This window comes from Belonocnema kinseyi, chromosome 10 (genome assembly GCF_010883055.1).
Source record: "Belonocnema kinseyi isolate 2016_QV_RU_SX_M_011 chromosome 10, B_treatae_v1, whole genome shotgun sequence".
NCBI lineage: Eukaryota > Metazoa > Arthropoda > Insecta > Hymenoptera > Cynipidae > Belonocnema > Belonocnema kinseyi.
Genome location: NC_046666.1, coordinates 3,512,938 through 3,530,611, shown reverse-complemented (window position 1 = coordinate 3,530,611; position 17,674 = coordinate 3,512,938). Strand labels below are relative to the sequence as shown.

At 24.8% G+C, this 17,674-nt stretch overlaps 1 protein-coding gene across 1 annotated transcript in view; it reads right to left on the bottom strand.

The window, feature by feature from the left end:
- Positions 1–4,786: 4,786 nt before the first annotated feature.
- Positions 4,787–17,674, bottom strand: part of LOC117181754 (CD63 antigen-like) — a 68,225-nt gene continuing 55,337 nt past the window's right edge. Inside the window, exons 5-6 of the mRNA XM_033374718.1 lie at positions 10,462–10,523; positions 4,787–5,332 (exon numbers count right to left, since the gene is read on the bottom strand). Of these exons, the coding sequence (XP_033230609.1) occupies positions 5,314–5,332; positions 10,462–10,523 (81 nt within the window). The 3' untranslated portion in view covers positions 4,787–5,313. The remainder of the gene's footprint in view (positions 5,333–10,461; positions 10,524–17,674) is intronic.

Genomic DNA, 17,674 nt, shown 5'->3' with positions numbered 1-17,674 from the left:
AGGGATTATATATAAAGCCTAGGGATTATATATAATGCCTAGGGATTATATATAAAGCCTAGGGATTATATATAATGCCTAGGGTTTATATATATATATATAATGCCCTGGAATTATATATATTGCCTAGGCAAAATATATAAGAAGTTTTCGATTATACACTTTGCCTATCTCGTGCCGGGCATTATACATAAAGTGACCAGGCATTATATATAAAGCCTAGGGATTATATATAATGCCTAGGGGTTATATATAATGCCTAGGGGTTATATATAATGCCTTGGGATTATATAAATTGCCTAGTCAAAGTATATAATAAGTATTCGATTATACACTTTGCCTGAAGTGACCAGGCATTATATATAATGCCTAAGAATTATATGTAATGCCTGGATTATATATTTTGCCTATAGCATATGCAAAAAAAAAACTAGTTCCAAGTTCATGGTAGTTTTACATTTTGTCGTGAGATCCGCCCAAAAGCAGATGAGCCAAACAGATCCTCTTCCTCCGGCAAGACCTATAATAACCATAATAACTCACGAAAAGAAAAGCCGATAGATGCCTTGAGGTGAACTGCTAGTTCAAAATAATCGAGCCCTCTATTATTTTCCATAATTTATTATAATCATATATGCTAGACAAATATGTGCCAAAGATAGTTTGTTGGCTCCCGAAATGCCAAAACGTAAATAGTATCGATTTACATAACTTACACTTACAGTGTTACTAAAAAACCATGTAGGCAGCCAAAATAGATTTCGTATAAATTTCAATGTATACATCTTCGTATTTAAAATACCAATGGTTGTTAATACTGATTGTAAGGATCTTCTTCAGTCTTTTGCATGGCCTGGTAATAACTACGCATCCAATCACAATCAAAAAGTCTTAAAAGTCGTAACGGGCCGATGAGTTCACAAATAAGGAGCAACTTTTGGACGTGTGCTATACAATTCGAATAAAAAGCGCAATACATCTGAATCGTAATTACAATTACATTTTTTTTCTTCTATTCTATGTCTTAATAACATATATACTTAACTATTGCATTAGGCACACTCCAAATACTCATTAAATTGATGTTTTACAAATTTTACTGTTTTTAATCGACAACATTTCTGCTTGAGGTCTTGCATCATTAAAAGCTTTAAAGGTTTCTTTTTTGTTCTTTCTTTTTTAATTTTTCGTCCTTTTAAATTTGAATCCGGGATTTTAGAATTGAAAAAATATTTTTATTTCACACAAGACCTCAAGCTTTGAGGCCACAACCGAACTTACAATATAGAAATTCGCAAATCGACACTGCGTCTCAGAAGTTATATTAATTAAATATTAATTTAATAAGTTATATTAATTATTAAATTAATTATCTAATATGAGTGCATTAAAATTAAAACTCAATCGTTTATTAACGCTTTACAGCCTTCGTTGACGAACGACAGAAGAAACACAAACTGTAGAATGTAGATCGATATAATTTTTTCTAGGTCTAGTCTTTAAGTCTTTAATGGCAAAATAGTAATATGAAAAAAAAAACGAGGCAATTTTAACTGACGGAAAAAGTGGTTTACGAACGTACAAACGCATTTTACGCACAAAAACAAGTATATCAGATTATGCTTAATTATATGCTAATTATTTAATTATACGAGATATTATTTATGATAAATGGTACCTTGGTCCACGCCGCTATTATTCATTAAGGAATCATTTCTCTTCTCCGAGAAATTAAGATTGTCGACGGCTTCTACTGGTCGACCTAGAATTCTATGAATTTCTGAAAATTCCTTGGAATTCTATGAATAGTTTCTTTGAATTTTATAAATTCCTTGGAATTCTCTAACTTCACAGATGTCCTTGGAATTAACTATATTCACAAAAGTTCTTAAATTCGTAGAATTCCTTGGAGTTACACGAATTGATTGATTAAATTCTTAGAATTCATTGTAAATATGCAAGGAATGCAGTTCATTCGACAAAATCAAGAAATTACATGAATAGAATCAACTCGGCAAATTTAAGAAATTTCAAGAATTCAATCAATTGAAAAAATTCCACAAATTCGAAAAATTTAAGAAACTCGAAAAAAATATCTTAATTGCAAGGAATTTCCTTGAATTTTTTGAATTCATAAAATTTTATGAACTTATAGAATGTATCTATTTCACATAATTCCTTGAAAATAATCCGGAAATTCCATGAATTCGTACAATTCTTGTTATTCCTTGAATTTAAAGAAACTCTAAGAATTCCTTACATTCTTTTTAAAAAGCAAGAAATTCAGTTAATGACATTAAATCAAGAAATTACACGAAATTATTTGAATTCCAAAATTTCCACGAATACATAGAAATTCTTGAACTTATATAATGCCTTGATTTTGAAAAAGCTCTTAGAATTCTTTAAATTCTTTGAAAAAAAAATGTAAAGAATTTAGTTAATTCCATGAAATGAAGAAATTACATGAATTCAAGAAACTCGAGAATTTTCCAAGATTTAAGCAACCTAATTGAAGTTCTTTAATTTCTTGAATTCATTGAATTTCTCAGTTTATGTAAATTCAAGAATTTATTTCAATTCGAGAAATTATATGAATTCAAGGAATTAATTGAATTCAAGAAAGTCCACGAATTCATAAAATTTCTTGAATTCATATAATTCCTTGAATTTAAATAAACTCTTAGAATTCCTTAAATTCCTTTTAAAAAAGCAAGGAATTAAATTAAATTCATTAAATAAAGAAATTACGAGAATTCAAGAAACTCGACGAATTCAAGAAATTTCCAGAATTCGTGAAATTGAAATCTCAAAATTTCCATGAATCCATAGAATTTTTTGAATTTAAATAAGCTATTAGAATTCTTTAAACTCTTTGAAAAATGCAAGGAATTTAGTTAATTCCTTGAAATCAAGAAATTACATGAATTCAAGAAACTCGACGAATTCAAGAAATTTCCAGAATTCGTGAAATTGAAAAATTACTACAAATTCGAAAAATTTAAGAAACTCGAGAAATTTCTTAAATGTAAGGAATCTCGTTGACTTCATAAAATAGCATAAATTCGTAGAAATTCTTGAATTCATATAAATCTTGAAATTAAAGAAACTCCTAGAATTTCCTAAATTCTTGGAAAAAATGCAAGTAATTCCGTTAATTCCATGAAATAAAGAAATTACGTAAATTCAAGAATTCAATCGTCTTCCTTGTATTTTTTCGAAGAATTCTAAAAGTTTATTTAAATTCAAGAATTTATTTGAATTCGAGAAATTACATGAATTCAAGGAATTAATTGAATTCAATGAATTCCACGATTTCATAAAATTTCTTGAATTCATATAATTCCTTGAATTTGAATTAACTCTTACAATTCCTTCAGTTATTTTTTAAAATGCAAGGAATTCAAAAACTCGACGAATTCAACAAATGAAAAAAATCATGAAATGCTTTGAAAAATTTCATAAATTCAAAGAATTTCCTTGAATATCGGGAAAATTTAATAAAATTACATGAATTCAAGAAATTTCTAGAATTTATGAAATTGAAAAAATTTAAGAAACTCGAGAAATTCCCTAAATTTAAGGAATCTTGAATTTATTTAATGCATAAAATCTCATGAATTCATAGAAATTCTTAAATTCAAAGAAATTCCTAGAATTCCCTAAATTCTTTTTAAAAAATGCAAGGAATTCAATTACTTCCATGAAATAAAGAAATTATCTAAATTTAAGAATGCAATCGTCTTCCTTGAATTTTTTCGAAGAATTCTAAGAGTTTATTTAAATACAATAATTTATTTGAATTCGTGAAATTATATGATATCAAGGAAATGAATGAATTCAAGAAATTTCACAAGTTCATAAAATTTCTTGAATTTATATAATTCCTTGAATTTAAATAAACTCTTAGAATTCCTTAAATTCTTAGAAAAAAGGCAAGAAATTTAGAATTAAAGAAACACGACGAATTCAAGAAATTTCAAAAATTCATGAAATTGGAAAAATTTAAGAAATTTCCTACATTCGAAGAATTTCTTGATTTCATAAAATTCCTTAAATTTGAAGAAACTCTTAGAATTCTTGGAAAAATGCAAGGAATTTACTTAAATCCATAAAAACAAGACATTACATGAAATTGAAGAAATTCAAGGAATTTTACAAATTACAAAAATTCCAAGGACTTTAAATAAATGCAGGAAATTCATTTGAATTCCTCGAAATAAAAAAGCTTCTTCAGAGAATCAGGTCTTCAATTCAATTATTTTTTTCCGAAAGTCGACAACCCAATCACAAAATAAAAAATGCGAAAACTTAAAAAACAGTCTTAAAACACATATTCAAAATATTTCCAACTAAAATTGATATTTACACTAGCAATAATGAATTTTTCTGATTTCACAATTAAACACAGATATGATAAAAGTTATTTCTAAATTTCAAATAGAAAATACAAAAATTTGCGAAAGAAATCGAGGCTTCTTTTCTTGTCCACATTTGAACCATTATTATTTTTGTTTGTTTAATATCAAAATTCGGACCGGAGAATCGCAATGCCGATTGCGAATCAAGTAGAGATAATTTATGAATAGGGAAATCTCACAATCTGGTACACACATACTTTTACTACGACACTGTATAATTGTCAGAAAAGTGTACTTTGCCAGTAAGAAGGCATTGTATGGATTGCCAGGTTAAAAATATGTAGGACATTAGAGTTAGAGAAGCAAAAAGCCATTTTATCCGTCGAACAGGTGTAGTTATTTTTAAAACTCAAGCTTCTTTTTTGCTGCGACTATAGCCAGCGTACATCTTTTATTAATAATTTAATATACACTTTCTACTCCAAGGAATATCAAACAAATAGCCCATTGTTGTTATCGACTTGTTGAACAAAGAGGAACGATCGTCAAATCGAATCTTGTTTAAAACAAAATTTGATTCAAAAGAAAATTTAAAAATCTAAATTTGATTCAAAAGAATCGACAAGTTTGTGTTGAAATGTTTCCTTTTTTAAAAAACTTCAGTCTATTTGGCAGTTTTCGCTTAATTGAAGTTTTTAATGATTGAATTCATTTTGTAATTTAAATTTCGCGCAAAAACAAGGTCAAGATTGGAGGTTATGTCTAAGTGTGGTTTGCGATTATTCTGGCGCGAAATTTGAAAATTAAAAATCTAAATTCGAGAATCGTTCCTCTTTTGCCAATAAATTTGTAAGCACGTTGAAAGTCTAGAAACGCGATGAATATCTAAATAGTCATCTATCAATGCATGATGGACATTATTATGTTAATATGCCTCCTAAGTGGTGGCTGATCAGTGTGCTGTGGTTTCGCTGTAAGTAAAAATGTTAGGTCACCAAGCATGAAAATTGAAAAAACTGGATGAGAGAATACATATACGTAGGTGCAATATACAATATATAATATAGATACTGAGAAGCAAAAACGTACAATAGGCAAAAGATACGACTCTTTCGGGAATTTTATTTTAGAATCAAAAGAACTTTTAAAATTAAAAATTTTAATTACCCAAGAAAATTTCCCGACAAAGTTGATCTCCTTCAAAAAGTGGAGAGTCTTGAATAACTTTGAGAAGACTGAGTGACTGGATTCTTTTGTGAATTCTGATCTGCCACCAGTGCAAAGGCAGATATAAATATCTATGTTTAAAGAATCTCTCTCCGGGTCTTTAGTAATTAGGTTTTTTTAGCTTAATATATTATTTTTAATTAATTTAAATGAAACCAATTCTTCTAAATTAAAAAAAAATATATATATATATATATTAAAATTTCCAGAATTGAAATAAATACCGGAATTCCCAGAATTCAAGTAATTCTAAGAGATCAAGGAATTCCTAGAATAATGCAAGAAATTCAGTTAACTCCATAAATTCAAAGAACTCGTAAGACTTATAAATGTGAGGAAATTAGGGAATTCCAAGAAATGAGAGACTTTTAAGAATTCAGAAAATTCCAAAATTTCAAGGAATTTTCAGAATTCTATGAATTCAAGGTATCTCACGAATTCAAGAAATTCCACAAATTCCAGGAATTCTACAAATTCAAGGGATTCCAAGGACTTCAAAATAACGCAGGAATTCAGTTAATTTCGCAAAATCAAGGAACTCCAAAGACTTGAAAAAATGTAAGGAATTCAGAGAATTCAGAAAATTCCAAGAATTCCGGGAATTTAGGAAAATAAGGGATTCCAAGGACTTAAAATTCCACGAATTCAATATATTTCACAAATTCAAGTAACTCCAAAGACTTGAAAAAATGTCAGGAATTCAGAGAATTCGTAGAATTCAGAAAACTCCAAGAATTCACGGGATTTATCAAATCAAAGGAATTCCAAGGACTGAAAAATAATGCAAGGAATCAAGCGAATTCCACTAATTGAAGGAATTCAAGGGACGTTAAAAGAATTTAAAAAATTTAAAGAAATTTAGTTCATTCCAGCCATTAAAAAAATTCAATAAATTCACAGGCATTCAGATGATTTTACAAATTTAAGGAACTTCAAAGACTTAAAAAAATGTAAGGAATTCAGAGAATTCAGAAAATTCCCTAGAATTCAGAAAACTTCAAGAATTCAGATATTTGCAAGAATTCACGGAATTTAACAAATTAAAGGAATTCCAAGGACTGAAAAATAATGCAAAGAATGGAGTGAATTCCACAAATTTCACTAATTGAAGGAATTCAAAGGACTTTAAACGAATTCAACAAACTTGAAGGAATTCAGTTAATTCCAGGAATTCTAAAAATTCTCAGGAATCCAGTTAGTTTTACAAATTCAAGGAAGTTGAAAAACTTGAAAAAATGTAAGGAATTCAGAGAATTCGGACAATTTCAAGACTTCAGAAAATTCCAAGAATTTCGGAAATTTAGCAAAATAAGAGATTCCAAGAATTTAAAAATAATGCAAGGAATCTTGAGGAATTTCACAAATTCAAGGAACTCCAAAGACTTGAAAAAATTGTAAGGAATTCAGAGTATTCCAAGAATTCAGAGAATGCAGAAAATTCTAAAAATTCCAAGAATTCGGAAAATTTCAAGAAATCAAGGAATTTGGCAAATTAGAGGAATTCCAAGGACTTAAAAATAATTCAAGGAATCCATAAAATTCTATGAATTTAAGGAATTATACAAATTGAAGGAATTCAGAAAACTTTAAAAGAATGCAAGAAATTTAAAGGAATTTAGTTAATTTCTCAAATATAAGGTACTCTCGAGCAGTTGAAAAAAATATAAGGAATTTTTAGAATTCAGTTAATTCTAAAAATTCCGAAAATTCCAAGAATTCGGAAAATTTCAAGAATTTAAGGAATTTGGAAAATTAATGTAATACCAAGGACTTAAAAAGAATGCAAGGAATCCATAAAATTCTATAAATTTAAGGTATTACACAAATTGAATGAATTCAAAGGACTTTAAAAGAATTTAAGAAATTTAAAGGAATTCAGTTGATTTCACAAATATAAGGTACTCCGAGCAGTTGAAAAAAAATATACGGAAATTTTAGAATTCAGTTAATTCTAAAAATTCAGAAAATTAAAAAATTTAGAAAATTTCAAGAAATAAAGGAATTTGAAAAATAAAGGAATTTGAAAAATTAAGGAATTCCAAGGACTCAAAACTGATGCAAATAATCCATTGAATTTCACGAATTCAAGGAATTTCACAAATTGAAGGAATTCAGAGGATATTAAAAGAATTTAATATATTTAGAAGAATTTAAGAAATTCCGTGAATACAAAAATTCTATAAATTGAACGAAATCAAGGAATTTGAAGTATTAATGGAATTGCAAGGTTTTTGAAATGATTTCAAGAATTCCGTTAATTCCAAGAATTCAACGAATTTAGAGAAACTCAGGAAATATAAAAAATTCAATATATTCAACGAATTCAAGGAATTTGATGAATTAAAGGAATTTCAAGGTTTTGTCAATAATCTGAAAAATTCAATTAATTCCAACAATTCAACGAATTTAGAGAAACTCAGGAAATTCCAAAAATTCTATAAATTCAGCGAATTCAAGGAATTTGATGAATTAAAGGAATTTCAAGGTTTTGACAATAATCTGAAAAATTCAGTTAATTCCAAGAATTCAACGAAATTAGAGAAACTCCGAAAATTCCATGAATTCCAGAAATTTCAAGAATTCGATAAATGTAATAAATTCAAGGAATGTTAAAAATCTAAGAAATTTAAAAGGAGTTAATAATACTGCAAGGAATTCCGGAAATTTAGAAGAATTTAAGAAATTCAAATACATAAATCAAGATTTTTTAAAATTATTGGTTAAAAGCATTCGAAGAATATCACAAACATTAAAAAAAATACAAAGAACACAAAAAAATTAAATCGAAATGGAAATAATCAAAAATAAGAAAATTATTTTCTGCTGTTGAAAATGTTTCAATTATGAGCTGAAAAACTGATTATTATGCAAAATTATGTGACGAAAATTCGAATTATGCGTTGTAAACCACAAACCAAAATTTTTGAAAATATTTTCTATTCGGTTTTAGAATTTAAAAACTAATACAAATTTACCTATAGGCTGAAAAATTAAAAAAAAAAAAAACCGAACAGAAGATATAAACCGATTTCAACCAATTTTGAATCTATTTGCAAAAAATAAAATAAATTTTTTTTTTGAGATCGATTCTTTTAACATAGAACTTACCTTAATAATTTTTTAAGAAAAAAAAAACACGAAAAAAAGAAAAATTGAGAAATAAACTGAGAATTTGAAGAGTGCTATCGCTGATGAAATTGCTGGGGAAAAAAACACTCGTGCTTTAGACTCTGACTCTATGGATATAACACTACGTAGACTTTACAAATGTAGAAAACAACAGAATACTTTCTTATATGATATGATTTCTTAACTAAATATAGACTTCGTACGTTATTCTTAGATTACAAAAACGGTGACGAGACTCAAAGAAAATCATTTAGGAACTGTGGACGTTAGTTTTGCTACGGAATTGTTGTGTGAGAGTCACAATCGAACAAAAAATAAAAAAAGAGACGTTACAATGTAGAACGAAAAAAATTTCAATTTAAATTTCGCGCCAAAATGAAATCAAAATTAGAGGTTATGTCTAAGCGTGGCATATTATAGTGGCGCGAAATTTGAAATGCGAGCTTTGTTTCCTTTAGAAATAGAGCATGTTTTTAAATAAAAATAAAGAATAAAAAAAAACTTCTGAAAAATAGGACTCTTTTTCTTTAATGTTCGATTATTTGCAACCCTTAAGCGTTGGATTCTGCATGCTTTAGTTTAGGACACAGGACTCTCGATCACAGTCTCTTTTTATGAACATATTATAAATTATTTTCAAATTATCGAAGTGTGTTATTCAAGAGCACAACATAATACAGAGTGCTTACCTGTCAAAGAAAAAAGGCGTATCTTATAAAAAGTATAAAAATTAATTTTATTTCAGTGAAAAAAAGTGTGCAATTTTTTGTGTTTGTGAGTGCGGAGATACGCTTTTCTTTCTTTTCGTAAAAAAACCTTTGCTCATGCTTGAGACGATTAATTTACATTTCTACACTTTACGAGTGAGACATAACTTATTAAACATCAGAAAAAACTCCACCAGAAATTAAAAAAAAAAAAAGTATTACCGCGAGAAGAGATTTCTCGTTGCATTCGAATCTTGACGTTTAATGACTGGACAATAGGAGATTCCTAAATGAAAACGTTTCAATAACTCAAGATTACTTACATAATAGAAAAAATAGAAAATATCAACAACACACTTAAATATAACTTTATATTTTAAATTAGCCTTGGGTGAGAAAAAGCTTCTAAGGTCTACAATATAGAAGAAAAGAGGTCGCATACTTTTATTTTCCATGATTTCTCAATAAAGGCGATAATAGCGACACTAAGCACAATGAACCAACAAGCTAACAAATTAATTAATTAATTAAACAAATTTAATTAATTAATTGATTCTTTTATTATATTATATTGTAAGCTGACACTTTGCGGTATACCAATTGGCGAAAATTCTCAGGGATCTGATTAACATTAATGAAAATGTTGCTCTTTTATTTTTTTCTCACTGAATGAATTTTCTCGGAAAGGTACGGGCTGAAAAACAAAAACGAAAAATCTCTTTTACATGCGTCGAAGAGTTACGAGGAAGGCCTACTTATCGATTCGCATTTACCCAAGCCAGAGCAGCTAGCTTTCCTGCGCGACAAATTTTCAATGAAAAAGAAAATTTCGGTCTTGATAAGCTGTTCGCAGAATGAGCAACAAACAAAAAAAAAAAAAAAAAGAAATCATTTTGTGATTGTGCATCGGTTTGAGTTGAGTTGAAACAGTTAAACGCAACATACACAATAAGTGGAATAGACACATCGTAAGATTGGTACTGATAAGAAAAGTGCACGTGAGGCGAATTGCAATGAAAAGTGGTTTGTCAGCTTACACTGTCTCGTATTCACGGCGAATCGAGCGAGCCAAACAGCACGCAAAGATAACTCCAATCAACTGAAATTAGATGAAGAACACAAAAAACATTGCATTAGAGACTTAAATTATATTATTTATTGTATATATTTATTTGTACTATATTATATTGGTAAAAAAAAACTCTAATTTTGTAATAAAAAATAACAGTTTTCGATGAAAAATACTAAAATAATCAGAAATTTATCAAAAATTCTGAATCTTGTTTAACGTAAAATGATTTTTGTTTTGAAATACAAATTTCTAGCGTATAATCCGTTACCAAATTGTTGATTTTTCGAGAGAAAAAGATGAATAGTCTGCATTTTTAAACCATAAAAGTTCAATTTTTAACCAAAAAATTAAGCAGATGAATTTCTATTCAGAAGAATTAATTTTTAATTAAAACAACAACGATAAAAACGAATTTTCTACAAAAAAATGTTCAATTTTATACCAAATTTTTTAATTTTCAATAAAATAGTTTAAACCTTAACCAAAATAGATAAATCTTCAAATAAGAAGTTGCATTTTTAACCAAAAAGAGATGAAATTTCTACCAAAAAATGAATTTTCTATCAAGAAAAAAATTTGCAGTGAATGAAAAATAATGTTCAGCAAATTTTTGAATTTTCAACAAAAAAGATGATTGTTTATCAAAAATATTTATAGATGATATTTCCACAATAAAACTTTGATTAAAAATTAAAAAAAAAAAAACAGATTTGACCAAACAGTATATATTTTCAACATGACTTAATTTTAACCAAAAAAATTTGATTTTCTACAAAAAAAAAAGACGAATTTTCAATAAAAAAAAAAAACATAATTTTGTAACCAAAATGTTATATTTTTAACCAAAAAAGTTGAATTTTTAACCAAAAATGGAATAGATAAATTTTCATTGAGAATGAATTTAAAAAAAAAAAATAAAAACCAATTTTTTGAAATTTTAAGTCAAAAAGCCTAATTCTCTATCAAACAATTTATCTGGGCTTAAAAAAAACTTTTTTACAACAAACAGAATTTTTAATATAATTATTTAAAAAAACAAACTTTCAACTAAAATTATGAACCTTGAACGAAAAAAAATGAAATTTAAAAAAATTGCTTTAACTTTCAACATAGGAGCGGAATTTTTAATGAATAATTTTTTTGGTCGAAAAATTATATTGTTTGGTAGAAAATTTATTTATTTTTTAAATCGAAAATTCATATTTTTTGGTTGAACATTCATCTTTTTTTATTGAAAATTAATTCTTTTTTTTTAAGTCTATTATTGTATTTTCGTTTAATAAATAATCTCTTTTAATTGAAAAACACGTTTTTTTGTGAGAAGTAGAAGTAGAATAAGGAGTGTTTTATATATAAATAAAAAATTTTCAAATGTATTAATTTATTTCAAAAAAAAGTTTTTCTTTGCTTTAAAAGATAACTCTTTGTCAAAATACTGGAATTTTCAAAAAAATAATTGAATTTCAAAAAGAAAAATACGCATTTTCAACAAATAAAGATTTTTTACTCAAAAAATAAATAAAAGTTTATCTAAATTATTGAACCTTCAAACCAGAAGACAAATTTTTATTATCGAAATTCAATTTTCAAACAAAAAATTAATTTTACACGAAACTGATCAATTTTTAAACAAAAAAAAAAGGATATTTCAAACTAAAAAATAATTTTTGTACAAAAAAAAAACGCGGATGTTTAACTAAAAATTATCAATCTTAAGAAATTGAAAAGTTCCATTTTCTGTTAAAAAATTAATTCTAAAAAAAAAAAATAGTATTTCCCGCTAAATAGTTAATTTTTTAACAAGATATAAGCCTTTAATAATAAAAAAAATTCACAATGTAGTTTAACTTTGACCCAAACTATGAATTTTTTAACAAGAAATAATTTTCTACCAAAAAAATTTAAATTTCAATCCAAAAAGAATGACTTTAACAAAATCGTTGAATTCTCTAGCAAATAGTTACATTTTTATCAAAAAATATGAAATTTATCTTGAAGCAGGATAATTTTTTATTACAAAAAAGTTGAATTTTCATCCAAAAAAAATTTCAGTTAACTAAGTAACATCAAAAATTGAATTTTTGATTCAAAAAGACGAATTTTTTTAATAAAAAAGGATGAATTTTTAACAAAATAGTTAAATTCTCTACCAAATAGTTGCAATTTTATTCAAAAAAGATCAATTTTGTACTAAAACAGATAAATTTGTAATAAAAAAAACAATTTTTTTTAAATAACTTTTATAAGTGATTTAGGTTTTATTTTAAAATGATAATTTAAAAAATTTAAGAATTCAAAATGTGGGATAAAATAATATGGAAGACATTAAGACAATATTTTTAATTAAGTTTAAGAGATATTCAGAAGTTTTCAAACGATTAAAAATTAATAAAAACTTGTAAATATTCGGAAGAATTTTGTAAAGTTTCACGAAAATGAAGCACATTTTTTTTCAGCTTCCTAGGAAAAATTAAAATAATATTTTACTTTGATAAATTAATTTTAAGAGATTATTTAAAAAGATTTTTAAACATTTAAAAAAATTGATAAAGCAGAATTTGAAAGATTTTTGGTCAATTTTTTTTAATTTTACAGAAAAGATTTAAACAATTTTAAGAGATTAGAAAGTTTAGAAGGTATGACAAGATTAACAAAAAATAATTTTCTTTATTTTCGCGTGACAATTGTTAATAATTTTTTATTTTCAAAAATGAACTTTAAGAAAAAATTAAAAAAGGTTTTTACACATATTAAACGATTTCCTATAGCAAAATGTTTAAAATTGGCAAGTTTACAAAATAATAACAAATAATGAATTGAGCAAATCCAAGAAATATTTAGCAGAATTAAAGAGATTCAAAATTAATTTTAAATTTTAAAATATTTTAAAAGATTTTGAAAGTTTTTAAGGGAATAAAAGATTGTCTTAAAATTGCTGGGAAAATTTAGAAAATTATAAGGTAATTGAAAAAAAATTTTTAATGATATTAGACATTTTTGAGAAAAATTCGAGTCAGTAAAAAATATTTTCAGGAATTTAAGACATTTTAAAAAGATCATAAATATTTGAAAATTGTGAAACATTTTCGAAAATTTAACAAATATTTCTTGATTCCTTCCCAACTTCTATAAGTCCTAAGCATCTTTTAAAAATACTCAAATTTTTCATAAAATTTAGTGAAATTCTATAAAGTAAACAAATTTCTTTAAAATATTCTAGATTTTCTCTAAAACGTCGAAAATAATCAAAAAATTTTTTTTTTTTTACATCTTCTGAAGAATCTTATAAAAATTATATTTATATAAATTTAAAAACAAACTAACAATACTTATTTTCTTGTTCTCAATTTTCATAATTACAAAAGAATTTGTAATAAAAAACAAATTTTTTTTATTAGTGGAACTTTCATCCAGAAAATATTTCAGTTCATTTTTCAACACCAAAATATAAATTTTAAACAGAAAGTAAATTTTCTACGAAATAGTTAAGTTTTCAAGAAAATATTATAATAGCTTAATTTTTAACCAAACAGTTGCATTTTTATGAAAAAAAAATATTTAATTTCTGCTAAAGCAGGTAAAATTTAAAATAAACAAGACAAATTTAAAAAAAAAAATTGAAATTTCAACTGAAAAATTAACGAAAAACTGCAATTTTCTATTAACTAAAATAAATTCTCTGATTCTCATAAATTCTCCGACTTTTAAAATAAACGAATTATTAAATTCCCATAAATATTTGAATTCTTGAAATCTATAACTGCTGAATATAGTTAAATGATTATTAATTTATGAGCTATTAATAGAATTATACTTACAAAATATTATGAAAATTCGAGTTTTTTAAAAATATGTTTAGAACTTTTAGAAGTTTCCGAGTTTACAAGTATTTGTAATCTATTTAAAACTTCTTAAATTCCTAAAAATATTTTTAACTGACACGAATTTTTCTCAAGATTTTCAAATATTATTCCAAATTTTAAAAAATTACCTTACTATCTTCTAAATTTTCGCAGCAATTTTAAGCAAATTTGTTTATTCTCCTGAAAACTTTCGAAATTATTTTCAGTTCTACTAAATATTTCTTCAATTTGTTCGTTTTCATTTTGCAATTTTACCAAATTGATACATTTTGGTTTTAAAATCTTCTAAACTATTTTTAGAAATTTTAAAAAATCGTTTGTTTTGTTTAATAAAAAATTGTTTAGAATTTTCACACGAATATATGAAAAATTCTTTTTTTTTTTAATTTTGTCAGATCTTCTAAGTCTTCTAATTTCTAAAAATTGTTTAAATTTTTTCTGCATTTTTTTATTTATTCTGCAAAATTTTTTTAATTGCCTTAAAATATTGCAGTTTCTTTTTTGAACATTTTTGAAATCTTCAAAAATCTTTTAAAATAATCTCTACAAATTAATGTTTCGAAATAAAATTTTTTCTAAATTTTTCCTAGGAATCTGAAAAAATATCTTTCATTTTCGTGAAATTTTACAAAATTGTTAAAAATATTTACAAGTTTTAATTATTATCGAATGGGTTTAAAACTTTTGAATATTCAAAGAAAGAATTTAAATGAATTGGAAAAATAAAAAAAAAAATCGAAAAAATTCATTTATTTCCGTGAAACTTGAGTGAATTTAGAATAATCTAAGGGAAATGAGAAGAATTCGATGGAATTCATTTGAAAAATCAAGCTATATTAAAACAGTAATCAAGTAAAATGAAAATAATTAAAAAATATGTGAATATTAAAAAAACTATTGATTTAATTAAAATTGAGTAAATTTAAAAGCATTAAAGTGAGTTAAAAATTCAAGGGAATTCCAAAGAATTGAAAAGAATTCAGGGTAAATTAATCAGAATTCAGGATAAAGTCCAAAAAAAACATTTTCAAATCGCTTCAAATCTTTGAAATCCTATTAATTTCTAACAAAAAAAAAAGTGAATTAGGCTAACAAAAAATTCGAAATAATTAAAATGAATTGAAAAAGTTTTAAAAAAATCGAAAAAATCCATTTATTACAGTAAAATTTGAGTGAATTTAGCCAAATTTAAGGGAACTGAGAAGAATTTGATGAAATTAATAACAAATTAAGCTGAATGAAAAAAGAAATCAAGTAAATTAAAAATATGTAAATATTAAAAAAACCCATTGACTTAATTAGAATTGAATTTTAGAAGAATTAAAGTGAATTAAAAAAAAATCAAGGGCATTCCAAGGAATTAAAAAAATAGTATGGGTAAATTAATAATTCAGGATCTTTGAAATCCTACTAATTTCTAATCAAAAAAGTGGATAATGACTACAAATAAATTAAAAAGAATTTAAATGAATTGGAAAAATAAAAAATCGAAAAAACTCATTTTTTTCACTTAAATTTGAGTGAACTTAGTAGAATTTAAGGGAAGTGAGAAGAATTCGACGAAATTCACAAAAAATCAGGCTGGATTAAAAAAGTAATTGAGTAAATTAAAAATAATTTTAAAATATGTAAATTTAAGAAAAAACAATTGAATTAATTGTAATTAAGTAGAAGCATGAGAGTAAATTATTAAATTTTAAGGGAATTCCATAGAATTTAAAAGAATTCAGGATGAAATAAAAAAAATTCAAATAACTTCAAGTCTTTAAAAGCACTTCTAATTTCTAACCAAAAAACTTACTACGGACTACAAAACGATTTATAAAAATGTAATGAATTGAAAAAATTAAAGAAAAAAAATATAAAAAAATCCATTTATTTTATTAAAATTCGAATGAATTTAGAAGAATTTAAGGGAAATAATAAGAATTCGATTAAATTCATGAAAAAGCATTTAAGTGAATTGAAAATAATTAAAAAGTACTTAAACATTGAAAAAAACTAATTGAATTAAATTAAAATTAAATAAATTTAGAAGAATTAGAGTGAATTAAAAAAAATGCAACGGAATTCCAAAGAATTAAAAATAATTCAGGATGAATACCAAAAAATTAAATGAATTGGAAAAATTAAAAAAAAAAGAACATTTATTTAAGTAAAATTCGAATGAATTTAGAAGAATATAAGGGAAATAATAAGAATTCGATTAAATTCATGAAAAAGCATTTAAGTGAATTGAAAATAATTAAAAAGTACTTAAACATTGAAAAAAAAATCTAATTGAATTGAATTAAAATGAAGTAAATTTAGAAGAATTAGAGTGAATTACAAAAAATGCAACGGAATTCCAAAGAATTAAAAAGAATTCAGGATGAATACCAAAAAATAAATGAATTGGAAAAAGTAAAATAGAAAAAAATCCATTTATTTCAGTAAAATTCGAATGAATTTAGAAGAATTCAAGGGAAATGACAGGAATTCGAAGAAATTCGTAAAAAAGCAATCAAGTGAATTGAAAATAACTTTAAAATATTTAAATATTGAAAAAAAATTGAATTAAATTAAAATTAAATAAATTTAGAAGAATTAGAGTGAATTAAAAAAAATGCAACGGAATTCCAAAGAATTGAAAAGAATTCAGGATGAATACCAAAAAATTAAATGAATTAGAAAAATAAAAAAAAAAAATTATTTAAGTAAAATTCGAATGAATTTAGAAGAATTCAAGGGAAATGGCAGGAATTCGATGAAATTTATGAAAAAGCATTTAAGTGAATTGCAAATAATTAAAAAATATTTAAATATTGAAAAAAAACCAATTGAATTATATTAAAATTAAGTAAATTTAGAAGAATTAGAGTGAATTAAAAAAAATGCAACGGAATTCTAAAGAATTGAAAAGAATTCAGGATGAATACCAAGAAATTAAATGAATTGGTAAAATTAAAATAGAAAAAAATCCATTTACTTCAGTAAAATTTGAGTGAATTTAGAAGAATTCAAGGGAAATAAGAGGTATTCGATGAAATTCGTAAAAAAGCAATCAAGTGAATTGAAAATAAACTTAAAATATAAAAAAATATATAAAAAAAACAGTGACTCAATTAGAATTGAGTAAATGTAGAAGAATTGAAGTCAACTAAAAATAATAAAGGGAATTCCAAAGAAATTAAAAGAATTCAGGGCAAATTGATAAGAATTTAAAATGAATTAAAAAAAATTCAATTAACTGCAAATCTTTAAAAACGTTACTAATTTCTAACTTAAAAAATCGGAAAAATGAAGGAAAAAATCTATTTATTTCAGTGAAACTTG